Raw genomic sequence first — 23955 nt, forward strand, 5'->3', positions numbered from 1 at the left:
TCCTATAATGATCATAAGTCTATATACCTGCCTTTTTTTAGTTAGGTTTTCAGGAGCTCTCATAAAGGACACCGTAAAACAGGTTCCACAGAGGGAAAATGTCTATGAATATAAAAACCTAAGGCAGGCATGGGGAAGAGAGATAGGACAACTCAAAGCCACACTTGGCTTTCCTGCTGAAAAAGCAGAGACAGCTGTTTAGGCAGAGATCAACATAACTGAGCTCCTAGGTCCTGGCCACTGAAAATTTGTATGTGCATGTATGCTGGTCTGCCTCAGAGCTGTCATGGAGCTCTTTGAAAACAAACTAATGAACCATTAAAACTTCCACTGAGGTAAATAATTATCACATCTTCTTCCACAGATGTGTAAATAAAGATACTAAAGAAACAGCTGCTCTGAAACCACGAAGAAAAATCAGTAGTTCCAGAAACAAGCACCAGTTTCCATGTTTACATATTCCCCTTAAAGAGTTTCTATCCCACGTTACGTTTTGGTTCAGATTACAGATTAGCCCTTTACTTTTTGCAGCAGCATATTTAGCTCAGTTTCACAGAAAAACCTCACAAGGGAACAGAGTGATATGTACACATTGCACAGCATAGAGATCCCTGAGCTAGATCCAGAAGAAACAGCAAGACAAGCACATCAGCATGAAGTAATCTACTGGTAGAGTTGAAGGAAGACTCAAAAGGAATTGTTGCTGCAGAGGCCAGGTTTTAGGCCATGACGGCATCATTAATCTCATTTGAAATGCAAGCATCTTCCCAGTACTGCCTGATACAGGCAATAAGTAGCTTCATTAGCAGCTTAACACCTAGCTCTATAGAGAAGTTCCATCTCGAACTATTTACACTACAGCAGTACATTGCCTTAGACCACCTCTCACGCTACTTAATTACATCCACATCTATCAGAGCCTCAACACAGGCTTCAGATCAACTACTGATCAATCTTTCTGCAAAGAGAGGCATGGTGAGGAGCAGAGAGGAGCTGCTAAGCTGCAGTAGCAGCAGACTGGGTTTACATTCTGGACTGCTATGAGGGAACTGAAAACACAGTACTACTAAACCAGAAAGTTTTGGTTAAAGAAGAGCAGCACAAAAGAAGGCAGTGTGTAAGTGATGCCTTTGAAAAAGAGCAACTTTATCTTTGAGAAAAACAACTCTCAGCAGCAAGTCATGGTCAAGCAGAAAGTGAACATAATTCAATTCCATAAATAATTTATCAGTAGAATATGACCAGAAAAAAAATGCTTGACAAAAAAGGTTGTTTGATAACAATAGCTACACAATAGCACATGTGGCACATATGAATGGAAATGGAAGTACATCATCTTTAAAAACAAACAAAAGGTCACACTTAAGGACAGTTCATTTAAGAGAGAGAATCAAACTCTCTTCCTCCCTGTGAAAAATAATAAAAGTCAACTTATCTCCATACTTACTTCATTTGTGTAATGCAGAACTGAGCAAAATTATAGTCATACTTACTTTTCACGTCTCTCTCATAATGAAAATTTCAAATTAAAAAGAGAGAAAGATGGGAAGATATTAATGTCCCTCTTTGGAGGTTGTTGTACCACCTTTTCAAAGCACTGATGCTCTGAATCGAGTTTAGTGTTTGATCAGAGAGTTTGGCATCTAGGACTATCTATCAGGGCAGGCAGGGAAAAGAAGTTGTAAAGCAAGAGGCATAGCAGAATGATTAAAGCAAAAACTAAAAAACTGAAAAGCATACTGAAATGCAGAACTGAAACATTCACAGAGGTCAGCCATATAGCTAATCTTTCAAAGATTATCTTATTTTACGGACTTATTATTATGGTATGCCTAGATATTTAAGCATTATTTGAATTTATTGCATTTCATACTTCACTTCATCTGTCAATGGTTTTTGTTTGCGCTTTTATTATACTGTCCACCCCAACACATTCCAAGATCTTGAAAGGATTTTCAGTAGACAACCACTAAAATATGTGGTAACTTGGTAACATTAATATACTCATAAAAAAAGGCTTAATATATTTTTTACTGTAAAAATAAAAAGAACACATATGCATTTAGAAACAACTCTTCCAGATGACAGTTGAAAGAGTTTGCCAGATGCAGTTAAGGAGCACTGATAAATTAACGTGAAAATGACTGTATACAGCACAGTATGTTTTCTGTTTAGTGGATTAACAGACAACTTTAGCCTATTAGTGTTCTCTGTGCTATATACACATCAAATCAGCACTAAAATTACAACTTCTGTAACTTTAACTTCAGCTCCCAGATAAACAAGACTCCTTTAACATGACAGCTACAAGCATTCATGAGAAAATAACTCTTTTCAGCAGTCATGTAACAGAAGCCATATGCAGAGACATATACCAGCAGTAGATAAAAGTCTTTCTATACAGAACTCAATTTCCCCAAGATACAGTTTTGCTCAATGTTCTGCCACATCAGAACCACTATTCATGTTTCTCACATGGTAAAATCATGCATGTATAGCCTGTGACTTCATTTGATCCCAAGTATAATCATAAAGAAGAGCATTGAGGAAACTCTGGTGGGGTGTGCACATTTGCTGGGAAAAACCTTACTGAAGAACTCGGAGTGAAGTTTGAAAACATCACTCCTTCATGGTAAACATGTAAAGTGCATTAAAATTAAGCCACAAAATTCATCAAACCTCTGTAGTTTATCGCATTGCTATCCATAGTCTTCTTTTTGTTACTGTGTTGCTGTTTTACTGCTAGTTTGCACATGTTACACTGAATTTAACATTTGAAAGATGCAATATGCATGTTGATAGTTTGTAGTATTAAACTTTAGTAGTATTTTGTAGTATTAAAGCCTTTTGAAGTATTGAACATATTTTGCTAAACACTTCAATAAGACAGCCCCAAAGAAGGGAGAATGCCAGATAAAGAAGTCAGGTCTTGGCAGAATTCAACTCCTGTAAGTCTTCAAAGAAAGGGCAGTCTCTGAAGACAATGGATTGGGCAAGCAGTTTTTAGCATGCCATTACACCAAAAAAAGTTCAGATCAAAAGTGGAAGCAGATTGGGCTGTCTCTCTGAAAACAATACTTTGCATGCCACAGTGTTTCTCCAATATAATTTTGACTGGGCTAGAACATTACTTTGGGTTTTCTTTAGCAGACCTTCTTTGAAAGGTGGGAATTTCTAAAGCACAGATTTCAGTTGTGAGTCATTACTATTGTTTCCTTTAAATTTTCTCACCAGCTCATCCTGCATCACTTCCCTTGTTCTCATGAATGAACAACAGTAATGGAAACGTACCCATTTGTAAGAAAGACTGAGAAAACTACTGTGATAGATTTTCAAATGTCCTGACATCAAAAAGCTAACATTTAATTCTAGTTGCTGACTTTCAGGACTGTCACAGAAATAAAGAATTTAGTATGAACTCATTTAATCTGAATTTATTTCAACTTTGGAGCCATGCAACTCCTTAAGAGCAATTAAAAGCATCCATCTTGTGCAACTTTGTTTTATGATCCATTACCGTAAAAAGGAAGGGGGATGTGATTTTAATCTTAAAATAATATGCTATTTGTGTAAAGGTAATGCATCATCAAAGCTTCATTTCCCCATAGCATCTCTGTATTTCAGCACAAGGGGAAAAAATTAAAAAGTCCTTACATACCATGAAATCTTACCTCCTTTCAAGATTAATGGGCACTAGTCTGTACGTACATTAAGAGGTCACTTGACCCCATCTGTTGTGCAATAGCCAGGCACGCTGGGATATGTGAAGGAGACTGAAAAGCTTCATTTCCCCTCTGTAAGTCATTGCAAGCTTTGTCTTGCAGACCCTTAATGTGGTATGCCCTTGGAACTCCCTTTGATACCAGTGGAATTTCTGAGAATGACATGAGTGTGGTACTGTCACATCGGATACAGCCAAGTGCTGCTTTCCTGCAACAAGCTCCCCCAGTTATTTGGTCTTTCCTAATATTGGGACTGAAAGTTAAAAACCAAACAACCCCCCATTAAACAAACAGGAAAAAACCCCATGAAAATAATGGGAATAGTCTAGTTTCACTAAAGACGTGCAAGATTTAACAAGTCATAGCTTAGACTTGATGTTACTCAGTGAACAAGGAGGACAGCAGATGCCAAGAACTTTCCACTTGCTCTTTCATGAAAGAGCACTATGACACAAAACAACAGATACCTAGTGCAATTTCTCTTTCACCATAAATACTCAGGCCGTCAAACACAACCACAAATATTAACATTTCCCTCCTTTCAAGATAATAAATACAAGATTTTCAATACAAGGTTTTTATATTTATTTTCGGTAAGTATAATATTTCAAAACTATGTTTTAGGTAACAGCCTTGTGATATTATTATTTAGCTTCTCATTTGCTGCACCTTTATCCATGAAAACTGCCTCAAAACCCTGCTTTCTCTCAACATTAAAAACTTGCTTGCGCAATTTAACAAAAGTCCCCCTGTGCCATGTGTAACATTGCCATCTAGTGACACACTGTAAGGGTGTTTTCTGCTGATAAACTATTCTCAATCACTTCTCCCTAACGAAATTTCACTCAGTGTATTAGCTTAGGGTTAATAAAAGATTATTCTAATCATTAATGTAGTTTAATAGCGAAGGAAATTTTATTATTTGATTGTTTTTAGAATATTTCTGTGTGTTTGCACTTTCATGATTAGCTCATCAACAGTCTGGTTGGTACCTTTTAATATTGCTAATGGAAAAGACCTTTATATTAGTAGGAAGTGGAAGCCAGTATTTTCTCTTTCAGAGAGAGATAACACAGGACATATTTGCATGGTTGCAGACCTTGCTTTTAGTGCTCTGAATAATCATATCCATTTTTACTGGTTTTATATTTAAAATGGAACCTTCTCCTGGGTGCACATCTTACATGCCATCACCTTATCAATACCAGATATTTTCAAAACAATAAACATAAGAACTGAGAGCCTAAATTAAGCCAGACTTAAGCCAAAAATGAATGGGCTTGTGCTGAAGATCAGAAACACACACACACACGCTGTTGGGTTACAGCCTTCTCTCAAGCAGAGGGTCAGATGAAGCAGGGTGTCACAGCCTTACCTCACTGTGACACTGCAAATCTCCTGGAACAGGCATAAGATGCTCCAGAACCATCTTGCTAAAGCAATAAATGCTCTGGAAGGGCATAGTCAAACCCCAAACTGACAACAGCCTTGGCAGGGCCCCTTCCTTCAGCTTTACCAGCCCTGTGGTGTGTATCCCAGCCCTGGGGAGCTTGCACCACACTGCCTCTAGCCACTCTCATGACAGGTTTACAGCTAAAAATCCAAACGAGGACATTTCCAGACAGCCTATCATAGTTTACACAAAGAACTGGTTGACAGAGTTAACTTTACCTGTCTGCTAGTGTATTATACCAATCAATCTTTGAAATTGCTCCAAACAATCTTTGAAACATTGCAACTCTCCAGCAAGTCTGGATGCCCTGAGTTGTTTTTGGGCTTTGGACTTAGCCACTGAAGGCAACCATTTCACTGAACTTCTTGCAACTCAGAACAGAACAAATGATGTCCAAATGAGAAGAAAGGAAACCCAACCTTGGCAAGAAAGTAATGCTGACCAGTCCAGGCTGCTAAATACAGTGATGAGCAGACACTCACTGATTCTCTCTGCCCAAATGAAGGAGCAGTGGTTACATGCCATTCATTCACAGAAAAACTGTTAGATAAGTAAGCTCTTCAAAGTTACCTGGCACCAACTCTTGAGTCAAGACATTAAAGGTGGAAGAAGTGTGTGAGATTTTCTTCCAAGTCTTTTGCTTTCACAGTAAGTCATCCTCTTTCATATCATATCTGGGCACATTCAATCTGTTTCACTTTCAAAGTGGTTTATGAACACTATTGATTCCTATTTATAGCCAGTATCATCTTTGTCTTACCCTTTTGCTTTGGATCAAAAATACTTTCCCAGTGCTTGTGCATAAGGGAAAACTCCACAAGATTCTGAAATAGGTAGAAAACAAAAAGGTCCCTGGTAAATGTAGTACTCCTTTCTTTTACATATATATAAAAGATATATATACAGAATAGAATATTTTCTTACAGCAGTTATTTTGGCTCTTTTTATTTGTAGCGGCTAAAGTTAGTAGGGAGAGGATAAAAATGCTTGGTTGTTTTTAATACAGTGGGAACTGGAGAGGCAGCAATTCTCATTTCATGCTCATGCTTACTGTTTTTAACCACAGCAGCTTTGAGACTCCCGTTGCTGCAGCACTAGCAACTGACTTGTATCTTGTCTCCTCAGGAAGCAGCTGTTCCCACTTAGCAGGGGTAGATGCTCAGAACACAGACATTTACCTTAAAGAACAGGGTCACTGCGGTTATCTGTACAGAAACACCACCCCACTTCAAAGGACAGCTATTCCTGCTCCACTGCCCAAATATTTACAAAAATATTTTTGTTTCCTATACAAACCAAGTAACAGGTAATAAAAGCACTGAAAATTGCCTTAAATATATTCACTACAACAGCATAGCTTCAGAAAGAAGATGATGCTGCCCATACTTCTCATTCCCAACAGCAATCTCTACCAATCCTATTCAAAGTTGGAAAATTTCATTTATATTTGCAATGAATTAAGTTTCAGAGTGCTTGTGAGACAACCAACCATGACTCCCTATTTAGTTTAAAAATCTGCGTGGTAGTTTTGTCATCTGCAGCTTCTTGTTTGGCACATGAAAGATCTGTAGAGCACCCAAGAATAACATCCCGGAGTCCCGAGTCTGTCACAGATTTTAACTGCAAAGAATGTTTTGTTTGTAACAGATGATGGGCCCAATCTCAGGGATAAACTTAACAGCACTCTCTTAAATGTCACCAGACACTTATTGGCTAGAGAAGACAAATGCAAGGATGTCACTTGTGTACACACGTACATAATTGACTTTTTTTTTACTGTATTATTATGCATGGCATTCATAAATACGTTAAATATTAAAAAAAAAAGTATTATGTCACATTAAGACCACCACTGTCTAAATCCAAACACAGGGAAAAGTCCTTTAAATTAAAATCTTTCAATTCTAATAGGTAAAAACCCTGCATAATAGCATTATACAGCTAAACTTAAAATCCAAATATCTTACATATCCTACTGTGAAAATTAGTATTTTTCAAGCTCTATTGTTCTGTGAAGTGAATGCCTGACATCTGCTGGTAAATATACAAACTGCATATTGCTGAATTAAACTCTTTGGTTTTTAGACTAAGGAAGATGCTTTGAAATACGTAATTTATTCAAATAAAAGATTAACATTATTACGATCATGACATAGTGAGGTTTCAAAACTGAACTGCATCAATATTCCTTTTACTCGTTAGACTCAAGATAGGTTCCTAGAATTTCCTACAAAATTTCCCTGCAGGTATGATCAAATCCAGTCCTCAAAAAAACAACCATTTTTCCCTAACATGATTTTCGTTAACATTATTTTTACTACACTAAATTAGCAGGAGCAATTTTAGTGCTATCGCACTGCCATTTTGTTTAGACTGAACATTTTTCAAAAAGCTGTTTCTACACTATTCTGTAATATTTCAGTCATACTACCAAAAAACATAATCACTGGTTAAAACAACAGGAATGTCCATTAAAATTCTGACTTAAAAAAGTTAAGACTGTGACAAAGGCTACAAAACATTTTTTAAAGACTTCTCAAGATCCAGGAAGACATGGGAAAATATAAAGTATATTTCTCTAGAAAAAGCAGCAGAGGGCATTGCCCCAGAAGTAATCAAATGAAGGTACAGTTTCTTACCCTCTCAGTTCTTTCCACCCACAGCTCTTTCTCTAAAATCTGAGGAATTTTTAGTATAGACAACTAGGACTCAATTTCAAAATATCCAAGCACCTGTGATTTTCATGACATACTTTGTAACACGATTAAACTTGCTAAATCACAATTCAGAAACTAATTTTGTGCACAAAAAGGTCAGCATATTAGAATTAAAATAATCTTGCTGGATTACAAGTTGAAAATAGGAAGGAAAGAATATACCCAGGAAAATGAGAAACTAAAATATTACATGAATTCTTCAATGTGGAGTAATATGGTAAAAAAAAAAAAAAATAAAGCTTTTTTTTTTTTACAAAATTTAGAAGGGGAAAAAACTTCCAAAGTTAACAAAAGACCTTTGCTCAAATCCTATTTGGATATCAAAGGGCAGAACTCTTTCAGCCACAGAAACTGATCTTCATTCAAAAAAAAAATAAAATTTTGTTTGACAAGATTTTCTTTTGTAAAGTAAAAGCTATTGCCTTCACTCATTTTTGGTTTTTCATTTTCCCTCTGTACCCACAAAACCAATCAAGTATAATTAAAACCTGGTACAGTTTCTCTTCAACCCCTATAATCATAATGTGCATTTCTGCTCTTGAGCAACATAAATACTACACTTTGCTACTATACCATCAAAAAGAGAGCATAATAGAATTACCATAAATTTAACAGCAAATGTACATCAGATTTCTGAAAGCAAACCATCTGCAATTCCCTTTGACAGAAGGTAAATAATATATACAAAAGAAAAAAAAAAAAAAAGAGACAGAGAGAGAGCTAGAGAAACCCAAAAAATCCAAACCATCAAAAAATTTCACTTTGGATCCAGGCAAACAAGTCATTTACTCCTCATATAGCTCCCCAGGGGAAAGAGATACATTGGTGTTGCACCCTGTAGAAGTGGACAGATAAATCTCAGTGTTTAATGCTGGTTCCTCTCAAATATAAGCAGCACTGAAATAAAAATTGCTGAAGTTCCCTGGTGCTGACCAGTTCTTGAAGGGTTATACTAAACAACAGATACATACATACAGCATACATATTTATTGGATCTCCCTGAAAGGATAACAGCTTGTTATGTAATGTACAAAGTTCCCCATTCTTTGTTTTCTTAAGTTTTAAAAATTATGAATTTCATAGTAGTGGGAAAATTCTCATCCTGGGATCAGGAGAGCATTAAAAAAGACATCGCTACCGAACTCATGACATTACTATTACACCAAGTATCCAGAAAAAAAAGAAACAAACAAACCCAGACATCTCTAATCTGAAGACACCCCCTGGCTTTGATGAATATTGATGGATCCATGGATCCCTACACAGAGTTATCTCACTTTGAGGAGCGGCCTATTGTCCATGCTGAGGATGTCAGCATCTGCTTTACAAATTTCTGATGAATAACTTATAAAAGTGAGGGGAAAATGATAACCATCTAGTTAAAGACTCTACCTATACCCTATTAACTTAAAAAAAGTTTTATTAACTTTGAAAAAACGAATCCTAAGGGATATTCCTTTTTGGGAGAGACACTTGACAATTCAGAGAGGTGACAACTAGGCAAAGTTCACTGCTTGTGTGGATCAAAGCTTATGAAATGAGGCAGTCCTTACAGTGAGCTCAAATAATATATCTGATGAGATAGATAAAATTTAAGTTATTTCATTACAGCCTTAAACCATAAAAAACATTATACTTTTTAATCTTAACATTTGAAAATATAAAAAAACTCCAAAACAGTCCTTAAAAATAAAGAATGTTAATGTTGGTTGTTGCCACATGTGCAGTTAGAATGCAGGCACCAGTGTCCCTCTCTTTCTTACTATACTAATTCCTAAAGCAAAATGTATATGAACAAACAGTACTTAATAAGCAATGGGGACTAGAAAGGCAGGAAAGAAAAAGAAATCCTTGCCCTCTCTTTCTTTCAAAACTAAGAGGGAGAAAAAGAAAACAGGAAGAAATTTACCTTGTAAATAAGAGTAAAGTAAAAAAACAAACAAATAAGAAAAAACCCCAAAAACCAAAAATCAATCAACCAAAAAGACAACACCATCACCACCAAACCAAAAAACCCCAACAAACAACAAAAACCAAAACCCAGAAAGACGTCAACAGCTACAATCTCACCACTGTTACTTCCAAATCATAGTTAAGCTAGTTTTATCTCATTCTTCAGTTACAATGTCACACAAAAAAGACCTTTGTTTGCCTCTCATTACTACATCTAATACCAAACATTCCTAAATGTAAGTATTTCTACACTTCAACTCAGAAATTAGTGTGGTCTATCTTCTGTATCCCCCTCATAGCTCCTACCACCACAATCTGAAACCTCATCTGTGTATCAAATCCAACAAACACCCTTCAGCATAGGCACACAGAACCATAGTAGTCCCTTAGAAAACAACAGCAAACCCTAAAAAAGCAAGAAGACACACTGAGTAAGGAGGCATGAATGAATAGTACTGTACCTGTTATGCACGTTGCAACACAGAAGCAAAATCCACAAGTGGCATCCAAATCCTAGTTCTGCCAAAGGACTCCCCAGTTAAGAGTTCTCAATTATCCTTTCTGGTTACCAATCACCTGTGCAGCCAGCTGGTGGAACCTGTGGTGGGTTTATCACATGCCACACAGGCAACTCTAGTTATCTCAGGGTAATGTTTTGAAGACTGCTGCTTGCAAAAGCACTTCCAGTACGACTTAAGAATGCCAGGATCTTTCTGGATCTAAATGTGTATTTTTCTTGTAAAGCACTTGGCAATCATTGCGTTACAACTGCAAAACACATGATGATTGCTGTTAACTAAGTTAGAGGTATAATACAAACATGTCTTCCAATTACAGAAATGCTTGCTCACTGTTACGGTCCTCTAGCACTGGAAATATGTATGTTCCTCAAACCCATTTCTTCCAGTTGTATCATTTTAAAAGAGTGCCAGATATTTCTTTGGAATTTACACGAGCACTGACAAGGAGCAAGAGGGAATACAGCTAGGAAGCAGAGTAAAGTTCCAGGTGAATTCGTCTGTGATTATCCCATAGCTTTTCTTTTCCTACTTTTTTTTCTAAATAGTTTATTCACAGAGGATTTAGAATTTCATTATTATACCATTAATGATTGAAAAAGCAGTTGTGTTGAAGCTTGGAGTAAACAGGGGGACGGAGGGGTGAGAGAAGGGAGAGAGGGTGGAAAGAGATGGAGAGAAATATTCTGGCCATGCACATGATTAGATGGCTGAGAGAACTGGGATGTTCAGCCTGAAGAACGCTCCAGGGACTTCTACTTGAGGCCTTCCAGCACTTGAAGGGACCCTAAAGAAAGATGGGCATTAACATTTTAGCAGGGCTTGTTGAGACAGGACAAGGGATAATGGTTTTAAACTGAAGAAGGGTGGATTTATATTGGATATAAGGAAGAAGTTTTTTATGATTAGGGTGGTGAAACACTGAGGCGTTAGATATCCCTTTCCAGGAAACATTCAAGGTCGGCTGGATGGGGCTCTGAGCAGCCTGAAATGGTTAGATGTCCCTGCTCAACCCCTGTAGAGGGCTTGGACTAGACAGCCTTTAAAGGTCCTTTCCAACCCAAACTGTAAAATGACCATTCTTACTACTGAATACACACTTGGTTTCATCTGTGCCTCATCTTCGACCCGTTATCTTCAATACCAGGCCAATTTGAGAAAATGGTCTGAGGGAAGTGTTGGAAGGCACCAGAAAAAGGTCCAGAAATGATCTGACTTGTTCAAGCTACGTTTTGGATTTTTTGCTTAATAAAAAGATGCCTGATACAGCTACTGCAATATGAGCATTTACCTATATATATATATATATATATAGAATGGGACTTTTCAGGCTAAACAATATATGCCTGCCGGCTTGTTTGTTTGAATGAACAGTTTAAAATGTTTTTTAAAGTTTGTAACTGTTTTAATGAAAAAAAAAAAAAAAAAAAGGAGTCCAAAAAAAAAGTTAGCCAAAGAAACCAGAAGGACTTTTCTTAAAGTCTGACAAAGTTATTCTGTACTGTCTGACAAATTTGGAGTAAGATTGCATCTTCAGTACCTGCATTTTCAGCCTAAATAGCTTTCATTTTGCAGAACTGCTCTGCAAAACCTATCATCTTGAAGCAATTTTCAGAAGAACAACATTTTCTATGGTCGGAATCCAAAAATTATGCAGGAACTCTATTTAAATCTTGCTAGTAAGCAATATATTAGCTAGCTTTAACTTCATTGTTCAGAAGAAACATATTAAAAGAACTAACAACTAATAGAAGTAATTTGTTTTCTCAAAGTCTATTTTCAATAACTGTAGAGCCATCCTACTCAGGGGAGCAGAGTTCTAAACACAGATTTTTCACAGCTATTTTGCCCTTCCCCATCAGTGTAGAGCTGCATGTTTTTGATGGCAAATGGAAATCCAGGCTAGTTTAAAAATTTCTATTTTTTCAGTACTTACAATCCTGTTTCCAGAACCTCACTAAAAATTACTATCTGAAATGTATCTTAAGTGTTGACATTTTGAAAGGCTTTTTACTTGCTAAGGAATGTGGCTCCTTGAACCCTGAGCCAACATTGTCTCAGTGGCTCAGGAGCAAAAACCAAGCTATTACAGCATCAAGTGCTCATCTATGCTGGCCTTTTCCTCAGGATAAAAAAAAGTTCTTCTCTCCAAGAACTTGAACTCTATGATGTTTTCTTCTTCATCCCTCTAAAGTGCTTACTTCAAAAATAATTTCTCTTCACAGGGAAGGGCTAGTAAAGCAACAAACATTACATGTTAAAACTACAGTTTCAGTGTCTTGAAATTCTGCTACTGTCTGCTGGGAGGAATATACTATTTTGTAGGAAAGAAAGTAGCTTTCTCCCTGATGCTCTTTGACAGCGGATCCTTGTCCTTGTAGTTAAAGCTTCTCTGTAACAGGCGGACATTATATTCATTGGAAGAGTACTGCCAAAGGAATGCAGGGAAGTGTTTGAATGCCAAGCCACAAGAAATGTGTCAGTAAACAATTCAAGAATATAATTTATGAAAAAACCAACTACTTATTTGGCAATTACCAAAACAAATCCACAACTTTGCCCAATTATCTCTAAAAATATTTTGTTTTCCTTCTATAAGACACTTTTAAGTTCTTTCTAACAGTTTTTAGAGCCATATATACATTAGATATCAAAGCACAACAAAAACAGTATGTGTTTCAATGTGCTGATTATACTACTGTGGAAAACTGCACAAGTTCAGAGAATTGAAATTAATGCAAACATGCTGAATACAAATGACAAATTCTCCGAAAACATCCATGTGAAAAAAATGTTTTAGTCTTCGGACTTACAGCACCTTTTGGGAATTTTTATCAAGACCTTTTTGATTAATACACCAACATGAAGAATGTATTGAATAATCACTTGGGGATAATTTACAAATATTAAAGATCCTTTTTTAAAAGCAAGTTGGTTCCCTCAAAATCAATCAGCTCTTAGGTGAACTCAAAACAAAGGGGGATACTCTGCTAAAATCTTTTGCATCTCTTCTTTTTTAAGGTTTCTCACAATGCAGTTCTCATCATTTTCCTATTTATTTTTTTCTGATTTACAGTATTAAAACCTGAGTTGTAGTTTCTTCTTTTTTCAAGTCCCCAGTACATCCAGAACATTCCCTGTCTGGCAATGAATTCCCTTGTCATACGTTGTTTGAAGATACACATGCATAGAGCCATCGGTCTGTGCCACGAACGTGATAGCAGCACGTGCTCCTTCTCCTGGATATTCCATGACCTAGGTGCACCAGTGATATCTTGCACCACCACAAACCATCCTTATTGCCACGAGGCAATGCTGATACCTTGCTCCTTCCCTCCTCCGAACCCTGACAGCATTCACAGCTGTAGCACACACAGAGGGATGTGCAGCCACAGAGAGGCCACTTTTTCTGCACAGGTGCTGACTGAAGCTGCTACACACTGCTTGCTACCTTTCCTGATTCACACAACTCAGTAAGACTTGCAAGTAGACTCATTGACACTCAAGTTGTAAATTTGCCTCAATTATTTTGTCTTACCATGCGGAAATCCTGTAAATTGGAAAGGTTTACCCAGACTGTTTAGGGATCATCTATCCTATTCCTTGCTATGGAAGGTCCCCTCTAATATTGTCTCAGCCCCTTCTGGAACAAGCATGTTCATTCTTCTTGATGAAGAGATCCCAATAAAAATCTAGAGATTCCATTTTAGAAAGCCTTTTTTTACCTAAAGCTTTTACTTTTCTTACTGACTTAGCCTTATGTCTTATGCTTGAAGTGTTAAGATTCATACTGAATAGATTTCTTTTTATTCTTCCAGTTTGCTGCATTGCAAGCAGTTATAAAAATGATTTGTAATACAGAACTGGATGTGGGCTACATCAGTGGCACTCAAGATCTGAGACTGACTGATAGATAATGAACTATCAGTTTTCCAAGCAGCTGCTGGCAGTCCTAGAAATGACCAAACTTAGCCTACTGTAACATACTGCACATGGATTTAAAAAATGTCTTAAAATGGAACAGCCATTTCCTTCAGGCACTCCCAGAAACCAACTCCAGAAGATGCATTTGAGTTCTACACAAAATAAATAACTATCATAGTACTTAAAAAGCCCAAACACAGGAAGACTATCTTCTGGTTTAAAAATATTTATTTGAAAAGAAAAAGAGGTCTATATTAGATGGCCAGGAAAAAAAAATCCTCAGTTTTCCTCTCTCAAAATCATTACTCTGCAGTTTACCTTTCCCTTAAGTTTCAGCTTCAATGCTTTATTAAAAAAAAAAAAACAAACAAAAAAAAAACAAACCAAAAAAAACCCACCTGAATTTTCACTTCCTTTTGCTATGCTACAAGCCTGAGGAAATTAAATTCCTTTCAGTGAAAAGTTGCATGGGATGCAAGAAGAAACTGCAACAAAATGTATCCACAATATACAAGTATAAAAATATTTTGCTTATGATTCAGTACTATAATTTAATAACTTTTTGTTGTTTCATAGGTATCTGGGAAAGGTACAGACACATGTCCTGATCCTGTTACAAGAGGTAGAATGCCGGCATTTGGTACAACATTCCAGGAGAGAGTCAAGGTGATATTCCTGTTTCCCCTGCAAAAGCAACAAAGACTATCAGCACAAATACCCAAGTTAACCGATTTAATTAACAGTTACTAGTATTAAATACATTAGGATACAGATTGTTTACCTGGTCCAGAAACAATAAGCTTTTTGATTTTAGGTAGTTACTGCCTACTTTTTTTTTTTTTTTTTACTTAACTCCTTTGGAGTTGAGTGCATCACAGAACCAATTCTACAGACTGAAGGCAGAAACCCAGAAGCCTGTTGCTCATAACAGCAGTGCATATTCTAGTCTACAGAATACACAGGACATCTTGTATCCCAAGGCCATCTTCTAACAACCAAAGATGCAACAGAGATGACAAGAGTATCAGATAGAATATAGATACCTTCCCACACCAATGAACACACATATTAAATGCAAAGTATGTAAGTAAATCAAGATACCACAAATAACAGTAATAAAACAAATATTTACTTACTTGAGACCATTTCCATCATCAAAGAAAAAGTACTTTGACTTCATGTCTTTTAAGGACAGCCTTGGGTTATCTCCTCTCAACATGATCTTGTCCCAAAGGACCACCTGATTTAGGGCCTAAAAGTACAATTGTAATTAAGTCAGCAAGGTACCTTACCAGATCGCACTCAGACACTGGACTTCATTGCACTATTCATCTAAAACCCCTGAAGTACATACTTGCAATCCATAATAATTTAACAAACTAATACTTCATAATGGAGCAATGGAATACACAGTGAAGTATGGCATAGAATAAACGGAAACAACAAGAACATCTTAAAATACAAGAAACATGTTTAAAAAGTCACATGCTTTAGGAGAATTACAAAGCATAAAGGGGTTTCCTTCTGAATTGCAGTCACTTTTAAAGCAGCATTTAGACTTTGTTTCAAATAGAGGACTTTGAGTTATCATGACTCTGCCTATGTACTTAACATTTTCCCAACTTTAATGGAAATCTCCAATTGAATTGCAAGCATAACCCCTAAAAGATTTATGAACAGTTGAAAAAGTGAGAGTCCAAACTCTGACATTACTGCAATTTTATACTGTTCTTTTAAGTAGATGTTAAACAGTCTTGTTTAGTACTTTATAGAACAATTTAGAAAAATACTTCTCAGTACTTGGGAGAAGTGGTGATTTACGTTGAAAAAAAATTAAAATAGAGAACAATACAAAAACATCACAGAAACCCTAAAAACTATTCTAGGACAAACACAGGATCTGTCATCTTGTTTAATATAACTAAGGTACTGCAAAAAAACAAAAACAAAAAACAAAAACAACAAAAAAAAAACACCCCCAAAAAAAAAAACAAGAAAAAAAAAAAGACAGTTTTGTAGAGCAAGTTAAAGAAAATCCCCAAGCTTTGACCATATCCTTGCAATGTGACCAGAGCAGCTTTAAGTAGGCTTCAGTGGTACCATGGCAGCATGGTGTTTCATTAAAGTAATTTTTTTAAAGGCTGTTTTACATAGCTTCTAACAAATCAGTAAAAAGTGCAATCAGCTATCCAAAGGGAAGGCTCAGTAGCAACCAATATAAAGGAGCAAGGCAAATTATTTCAAGTATGACAAAGTAATACAAATGAATTATGGGACTACAGTAACTTGTAGGGGCAACCACTTCTGTGATCTATGAACAAAAGACACACCATATCAGGCCAGCCCAGAAGCCACTCTCTCTTGTTTCTAACAGCAGTCAACTGCAGAAATTTAGAAAAAAAGTAAAATGGACAGAAAAGGTGACAAAACTAATTTATAGTATACTATGGTAAATATACTGCAACACAAGGCATGCGTTATTCTTCTCCCATTCTACTGGGCATATATCAAGTTAGGTTTCATGGAGGTGAACTTCCCAGCCTACAGTTAAACTATCAAGGAAATAATGATGAAGGCCAGTAGAAACAGCCCAGCCTAGTAGAATATGCTGGTGGCCTCAACTCTTCTCAGCAGAACGACAGAATGTTTAAAAATAGCTACAGTACTAAAATGGGTAATTGCTTCAAACTTCTTTTTAATACTTACATTGTTTTTTGTTGAATATTCTGCCGACAAATATAGAAACAATTGTTTAACGTTCCAATCAAATATACTCTGCAGATGTATGCAAGTTAAGAAAAATACCATACTGTACTTACATAACCTCATTTTATTTTTACTAGATCTAAGTAGTCTATAATCATTACAGTGAGCTCTTGCCCTTCAACATACCTCCTCTTACTCATAAATCAGAACACTGCCAGCAGTTTGAAGACGTATTTTAATCATAATAAAGTGACAGCTTTTTAGGTGGGTACTTCTTTTTACTATTTATGAAATGTAGCAGCTACTTCTCCTCCAATAATTTAGGAGTTCTATATTTGATACTGCAAACTAGTAACCAGAATCCTCTGCTAGACAACCTATTATAAAACCTTAAACATGAAAGTCACGACAGAATTCTTCCATAAATATTCTCAAGGCAATTCTTTATACTATCAGAGAACCCTCGCATCCAAATACAATAACATTAAACTGTGTCTGTCCCTTTCCCAGATATAAATACAAAACTGGTGAAGTGTAGGGAATTCAAAGAGCCTTTATTGCCCATGCTACAGAAATTAGAATATGGGAAGTATTTCATATAGGGACCCAAAAATTAGCAAATTTGATTCCCTACTGACAACAAAGAAAGCTCATTAGACTCGAACAAAGCTCTGCTCAGATTAACAACAGTAAAAAAACTGATGACTGCCACTGAGACAGTATAATAATGCTGGGATTCTAAACAGTTGTCTGTTTATTTAACAATAATGTGTGACTGCTAAGGAAAAGACTTTAATTAACAATAGAGATTAACTGTAATCTTTCATTTCTTCGTCCTCTTTTGTATTCTATTTGCCATTATCTCAAAGAATAGATAGATTCCCTAACCAGCCTCAAAATCTCTTTTTTCTTCTTCAACCCATCCCAAGACAAACATGTTTTTAAGCTACTAATTCAAAGGGCAAGAAAGGAAAGAATTAAATATTTAACTGCTGACACTGCAAGATTAGGTAGAAATATTTTATTTGAACATTTTTTGTCATTTGGCTCAAAATACCAAGATTCTGAAGCTCTACTTGACAGGATTCTTACCACTTGCAAAAACTAACAATAAATTAAATAAGCCTCAAGGAATTTGTGAAAACTTTATGTTCCCCTTTCCTTTGCCTAGTTCCTCTTTTTAACTGCCATTTCATTTGACAACTTCTTTCTGGTAGTTAAGACCGTCAATGTACCTGTATCTCTTTACCAATTTTGAACAAAAACCCTACCAGACAGTTGCATTTTACATTTCTAAATATTCTAAGCTTTATTTATGCCAGGCATGATAGATTTAGTCAGAATCTGTAAAAAAAAAAAGAAAGGCTGTTACTAGTAGAAGTCATTCAAACATGGAATCTTTATGCCCACATATTGCAGACTAATCATTGTATAAGAATATTTCTTTTAGAGGTCCTGTCCTGCCCTACTCTGCTTCTCTCTATACACAATGTGCACAAGTCTATGCATTTACTTCAGAATTTCAGTCTTCAATTTTAATATGTATAAGAATTTCAGAGATAAAACTCAGACTTAGGAGATTACCTCTCCTGCTTTCAGCTGATAAAAAAGATCCTCTTATTCCTTGCAAAAATCTGATTAGCCTGTTTATCCAGCATTTGTATCAGGAGTTGAATTTTGTGCAGCCTGCTCACACAACAGTCTTCTTCAAAAGAGCGAACCCAAAACACAGAGGTCATGAGTGTTTTGCCTAACAGTGACAAAAACCAGCGGCCAGGGAAAAATCCCAGGTTTCTCAGATCAGCTGCAAAACATAGTTTAGTGTAATCACCTGAACATGCCACCAATTATTTTGTACTGACTTCAGCAGAAAAACTGTCTCAAGAGCCTAAATCCAGACTAGCAGGGAAAGAAGTACAAAAGACAAACTGCAAAACTGCACCAGAAACTGAGAAAGAGGCCAAAAAACAATGTGATCAATTTTTTAGTAAATCATATGCTTCCCAATGAATTTCATACTACATAATACTAAAGATTAGAGTGTTTAACATCTAAGCAAGTAAAGGATTACAATGCCCTTTTTATTTTTAGAAGACAACAGGTACTTCTATGCAACCGTTATTCAGTCAGAACTTTGAAAGCCTCAGAACAAAATATGCTTGAAAGGTGCAGCTCCTAGATTAGGTATGACATTCAAAACAAGATGTTATACAAACCCTACCATTAATTCACTCCTCAAACCACTGATACACATTTCACTTAAAAGTAATAACGTCTAGATGTTAAACTTCACTGCCCATTATTAGAGCCAGTGCACTTCACAATACAGCCCAATTTTAAAAACGGGCATTAAACAACTTGTCATCTACCAGAGACCAAACAGCTGGCTAAACTTCTATTTCACTGCCATAGCTATGCAAAATACTATTTTTTGCTGCTTTAAATTTTTATTTTAAAACAAATTGCTAGTTTTCCCCAAGTCCTAAATATCTGAAGATTATAAGGTAACAAAAATAGACATCAAAGTGTTCTCATTCCAGAAAGTTTGCAAACCATCTTTTTCCATTAAGGATATCTGCAGTAATGTCAAATGTGACGAATCCCAGATCACTTCTTTCTCTAGGTCCAGTGAAATCTTCTACATTTTTTCTAAGAGAAAACAAAACACAACACAAGATTATCCTTTCTTGTTATTTGTCTCTTACACACTACATGAATTATGGTTCTTATTAGATATCTCCCTCATCCATTTTCGTATTTTGTTTCAAATACTTCTGGCTAAAATATAATCAGCATTACAAACTAACACCTACCTTGCAGAAATCATGGTGTCCCAGTTTTAAATGTCAGACCTTGCCACCATGGTGTCTAAGACATACAATATCCTATTGACTCTCTCCTGTTAACAAAAATCTGTACCTAAGCTGGACTACATTTCATTTTAGTAAAATATGTTTTAGCATCCCCAAATATGTAAAACTGCGTGGGACACCATCAGCATAGCAGTCTGCTGGCAACCTTTTTCGGTATTTTTTCTCAACTGTCCTTGAAAAAACCAAGCCTCTCATGCTCTGACCATTCCAATAAAGCAGTTTACGTGCATAGTTCACCCAAGTTTCAAGATTTATTCTTATAATGTATTTAAACAACAATATGAAGAAAATAGTTATTTTCCTCTACAGCCTGGAAAATTGTATCATTTTGGAAGGCTTTATTATAAACCAACATCTGGATCAGTACCTAATGTTGCCACACTAAACTACAATAGAGCAACTGGAAAATAACAGACACACAGTAGATATTTCCATATGTGTTCATAAAGCTTATCAATTTACCAAACTTACCATCTATAAAGAGAAATACCATACGCAATTACCTTGACAATCAATTATGAAATTCAACTCCTCACGGAACAATTTTTTAATGAATTATGAACTTCATAGTTACATTTATTCGAGTAGGGAAATTAGTCAATTAAAACACCATTTCATTAAAACCAAGTTTAGCAATCCCAAATTTAAAAAAAAAAAAGTTTACAAGTGGAGAAAACAGTTCTGGAGTTAAGAGAACCACCACCAAATCTTCACAATTTAAGCCTTGGTATGAATTTCCATTCCTTTGCAAAAAGCAGTATCTTTTTAACTAGTAAACCTTCTCAAGCACTTCACCTCTTAACCACTGTCGGCCAGGTGAAGGACCAGGCCTTAAGCCTGGGGTCTCCAGAACTTCTTGGACATACAAGAGGAGCAGCTTAGGTGTAACATCTCCCAGTAATACCAGATCTGTGCATCACAAAAGGGACTGGCAGTACACATTTCACCCAAATTAGGCATTAGTACTCTGCCTCATATATGCTGAGCTCACCAGACCACTCAAAGACATGCTTTTAGGCCAATTTAATGCCGTTGTAACCCTCAGTGTAGCATGAACACAGGTTTAGGGTTTTTTTCCTGTGGTATTAAACCAGTCTGAAAGGTGATGGCAGTTCCTTTATTTGCATTCACGTCTCCTTTCAAGTCCTGCTATTAGGCATCCACTGGTGCCACTTACCTTGGGGTGGTTCCAAAGCTCCACAGAATCTCCACCAAACCACATAATGGCCTGGGTTGGAAGAGGCCTTAAAGATCATCAAGTTCCAATCTCCCTGATATGAACAGGGACACCTTTCGCTAGACCAAGCTGTGCGGAGTTCCATCCAACCTGGCACTAAACACTTCCAAAAGTGGGCTGCTTTATCTCCCTGATCTGGACAAAAAAGATGAGCTGAGTTAAAGCAGCTCAGTAAAGTGTCCTATGAGCCAGATTCCCCTGTGGAGCTCTGGTAAAGAACCACGTGGCAAAATCGGGACCAAGGACCTCCACTCACTGGTGGCTGTAACAGCTACTCAAATGCTTGTGAAACTACTGGCCTTCACATCACACACACTTAATCGAAGTTTTCTGCGACGAAGTCTCCTTTCAGAGAAAAAAACCCCCATCCCTAACCAATACCAAAATTGGGGAAAAAGGTCCCCTCGCACAAGTTTGCATCAGTATATTTTATGTGTAGGCAACACGTTTTGATGTGGTATTGTGTCCTACACGGTGCGTTTGGCAGAGAAGAAGCCATCCCAACCACTTCGCTACCACAGGACAGAAAGTATGCTAGGTTATCAATGGAGAAACCCAAGAGAACAACTAATTGAAAGAAAAAGGTACTACGACCGGATAAACATCCATAGGACAAACTCCACGTTCCCTTAGGTCCCTGCCTCTCCACAACGGCGGGCAGCGGCTGGCTGGACCCCGCCGTGAGCGGCTGCTCGGCTCCCGGGGCGGCGCTGGGTGCGAGGCGGCCGGGCCTGGCCCCGAGCACCGCCTCGGCTCCGCCGTCGTGGGGCTCCCCCATTGGCCCGGCCGGCAGCGCAGGAGGCCGAGCCCCGAGCGCGGCGAGGAGCCGGGGGGCGGACACCCCTGCCGCCAGCGTCCCCTCGCCCGCCGCGGCCCTCGCTCTCGGCTCCCCGACCCTTCACCTCCCCAGCGAGCAGCGCCTGCCGCCCGGCCCGGCCCGGCCCGGCCCGGCCCGGCCCTCGCCCCGCCGCACTCACAGCGTGACCCGGGAGACGGCGATACGGACGGGCACGCTGCGCTCCTTGAAGGCGGTGGTGATGAAGCAGCCGAAGGTGAGCGCCGCCATCACGCTCAGTGAGAAGGCGAAGAGCGAGTTGGCCCGGGACAGCACCGTGTTCATCTCCCCGCTGGGCCCGGCCGGGGCTGCGGCCGCTGCTCGGGCGGGGCGGGCGCGCGGACGCGGCAGGAAGCGGGCGGCAGCCGAGAAGGGGCGCGCGCGCGACCGCCGGGTGGGGGCGTGGCCTCCAAAGAGCCCGCCCAGTCCACAGACCACGCCCCTGCCCGCCCCTGCCCCCTTTCCGCCAGGAGATGGGCGGGGCCGGCGCCGGGTGGGGCGTGACATGGCGGTCGTGGTGCGGGTGGCGTAGCGGGGTAGGTTTGGTGCTTGTCTGCCGCTGCCTATGCTCCCAGGGCACTCCTTCCACCGGGGAGTTGGGATTTGTCGCTCTGCTGGGTTTTTGCATTCGTATAGTAAAGCGTAAATAAGTTTTAGGCGAAGGCTTGTGTTTTCAGTTGATGGCTTTATCTTGCTTTCACTGGTACTGTGGTTTGCCTTCCCTCCCTTGTCTCCTCTAGGATGTTCCTATTTTCATTTTGTTACACACACGCTCAGCATGTCAATCTTTTTGCCTAGAAATTTTCCTTTAGTAGCTGGGCTTGTTCCAGCTACTTTTACAAAGAAAAATCCTTTTTCTTTGCCAGATGGCGTTGGCAGGCTGAGGCAGCCTTTCCCCTTACCCCACCAATTTGGTTGAAATTTCAATTCAAATTGGTACCAGCAAAGACCAGTTTATGTAGCGAGGAGATTCCTAACTTTTCCCGGGGCCCCTGTTTGGTGCCTATTCCTGCTTCCCGGACCTGCAACATTATCAATGTGAGAACCAAGGGGAATGAGAGTTTTTACAGTGCTTTGGGGTCGATTTTTTTTCGTGTTCCCGACCGCTATACTCGTCTGTATTAACTATCCCAGGCCTGATTAAAGGGGACTTCTCGGGGCAGCCAAGAGGTGTCAGCAGTGATTCAGTTATGTTTAATTTCCTCTTCCCAGCACTAAGGTTCCAGTGCTGCAAACAGTGGGAGTAGGAACAGGAGCTCAGATGCAGGAGCCTAAAAGGTGGGAGGCCGCATGGTGTCTGAAGGGATAACGAGAAGAAGGTGGGGACTGTCAGGCCGTCCTGAAATGCCTGTGTTCTATTATGATGGTGCTGTTTCTTCTCCTCCCTGTAGCCAAGAGCCAGGTCTATGAATCAGGGAAGAAAAATCTTTGCAGATAAAGGTAGGAAATGGAAAAGGAAAAAGATCATATTGAGGCTTTTTTGTTTCCCCCGTAACAGAGTACCCGTAGCACGTGTCTGTGTAGCCTAGGATGTGAAGGTACCTGTGGAGACATTCCTTTGGGGACCCTGCGTTCCACTATGCAGTTGGTTTCTGTGTGCCTGTGCATTTACCACACTGAAATCAGTCTCAGGCCCAAAGAGACTCCTTTCTGGTTTACGTTTTGTAATTCTTGACCTTTTTGATGTTTCATAAGAGTTTCAGCAGTGCAGAGATTTCCCTGTGTAAAGATTTTTGTTGGCTTGTTATTATTTTATGCTATTCAAAATATTAATTATTGTGATGATTTATGGTCTGGAACTTGTTGTTACTGAAACCTTGGATTACTCTTACTGAAAAGTGGGTACTTTTCCCCAAAATATTTGAAGATTTAGAAGCATTAAGGAAGCCTTTACTCTAAGCTCAGGAACCTAATCATTTCACAAGTTATGTCTGCTGCTTTCAAAAGGGTAGTTCAAATATGAACACCATTTTTTTTCTCGTATCTACAAAAAAAAAGGCTTAATTGCCTTTGTTCT

At 38.3% G+C, this 23955-nt stretch overlaps 2 protein-coding genes and 1 long non-coding RNA gene across 5 annotated transcripts in view; 1 reads left to right on the plus strand and 2 right to left on the minus strand.

The window, feature by feature from the left end:
* Window positions 1-10409, minus strand: part of LOC136291160 (uncharacterized) — an 83950-nt gene extending 73541 nt beyond the window's left edge. The window contains exon 1 of the long non-coding RNA XR_010721441.1: window positions 10307-10409. This is a non-coding gene — a long non-coding RNA (uncharacterized lncRNA). The remainder of the gene's footprint in view (window positions 1-10306) is intronic.
* Window positions 10410-14497: 4088 nt separating this feature from the next.
* Window positions 14498-22306, minus strand: SPCS3 (signal peptidase complex subunit 3). Its single transcript, XM_066185945.1, has 5 exons — window positions 22081-22306; window positions 19567-19642; window positions 16994-17068; window positions 15424-15539; window positions 14498-14971 (listed from the first exon to the last, which is right to left on the minus strand). The coding sequence occupies exons 1-5, from the start codon at window positions 22221-22223 to the stop codon at window positions 14839-14841; spliced, it is 543 nt and encodes a 180-aa protein (XP_066042042.1). The 5' UTR covers window positions 22224-22306; the 3' UTR covers window positions 14498-14838.
* ASB5 (ankyrin repeat and SOCS box containing 5) overlaps window positions 22082-23955 on the plus strand; it is a 41353-nt gene continuing 39479 nt past the window's right edge. Inside the window, exon 1 of one of the 3 annotated variants that reach the window (XM_066185941.1) lies at window positions 22082-22155. The gene's annotated coding sequence lies outside the window, so the exon portion shown is untranslated. Of the gene's footprint in view, window positions 22156-22459; window positions 22475-23955 lie in introns of those variants that run through there. The other 2 variants (XM_066185944.1, XM_066185939.1) reach the window with 2 other exon arrangements.

The sequence above is a fragment of the Chamaea fasciata genome, unplaced genomic scaffold (genome assembly GCF_029207755.1).
Source record: "Chamaea fasciata isolate MVZ Bird 193981 ecotype frontalis unplaced genomic scaffold, bChaFas1.0.hap1 SCAF_6, whole genome shotgun sequence".
In the NCBI taxonomy this organism is placed as follows: domain Eukaryota; kingdom Metazoa; phylum Chordata; class Aves; order Passeriformes; family Sylviidae; genus Chamaea; species Chamaea fasciata.

Excerpts from the sequence above, each read along its gene's own strand:
- SPCS3 (XM_066185945.1), bottom strand. The coding sequence starts at position 22,223 with ATGAACACGGTGCTGTCCCGGGCCAACTCGCTCTTCGCCTTCTCACTG. Across the intron at positions 19,643-22,080 it reads GCCGTCTCCCGGGTCACGCT|AAAAAATGTAGAAGATTTCA; the intron begins GTGAGTGCGGCG and ends GTTTTCTCTTAG. Across the intron at positions 17,069-19,566 it reads CATTTGACATTACTGCAGAT|CTGCAGAGTATATTTGATTG; the intron begins ATCCTTAATGGA and ends ACTTGCATACAT.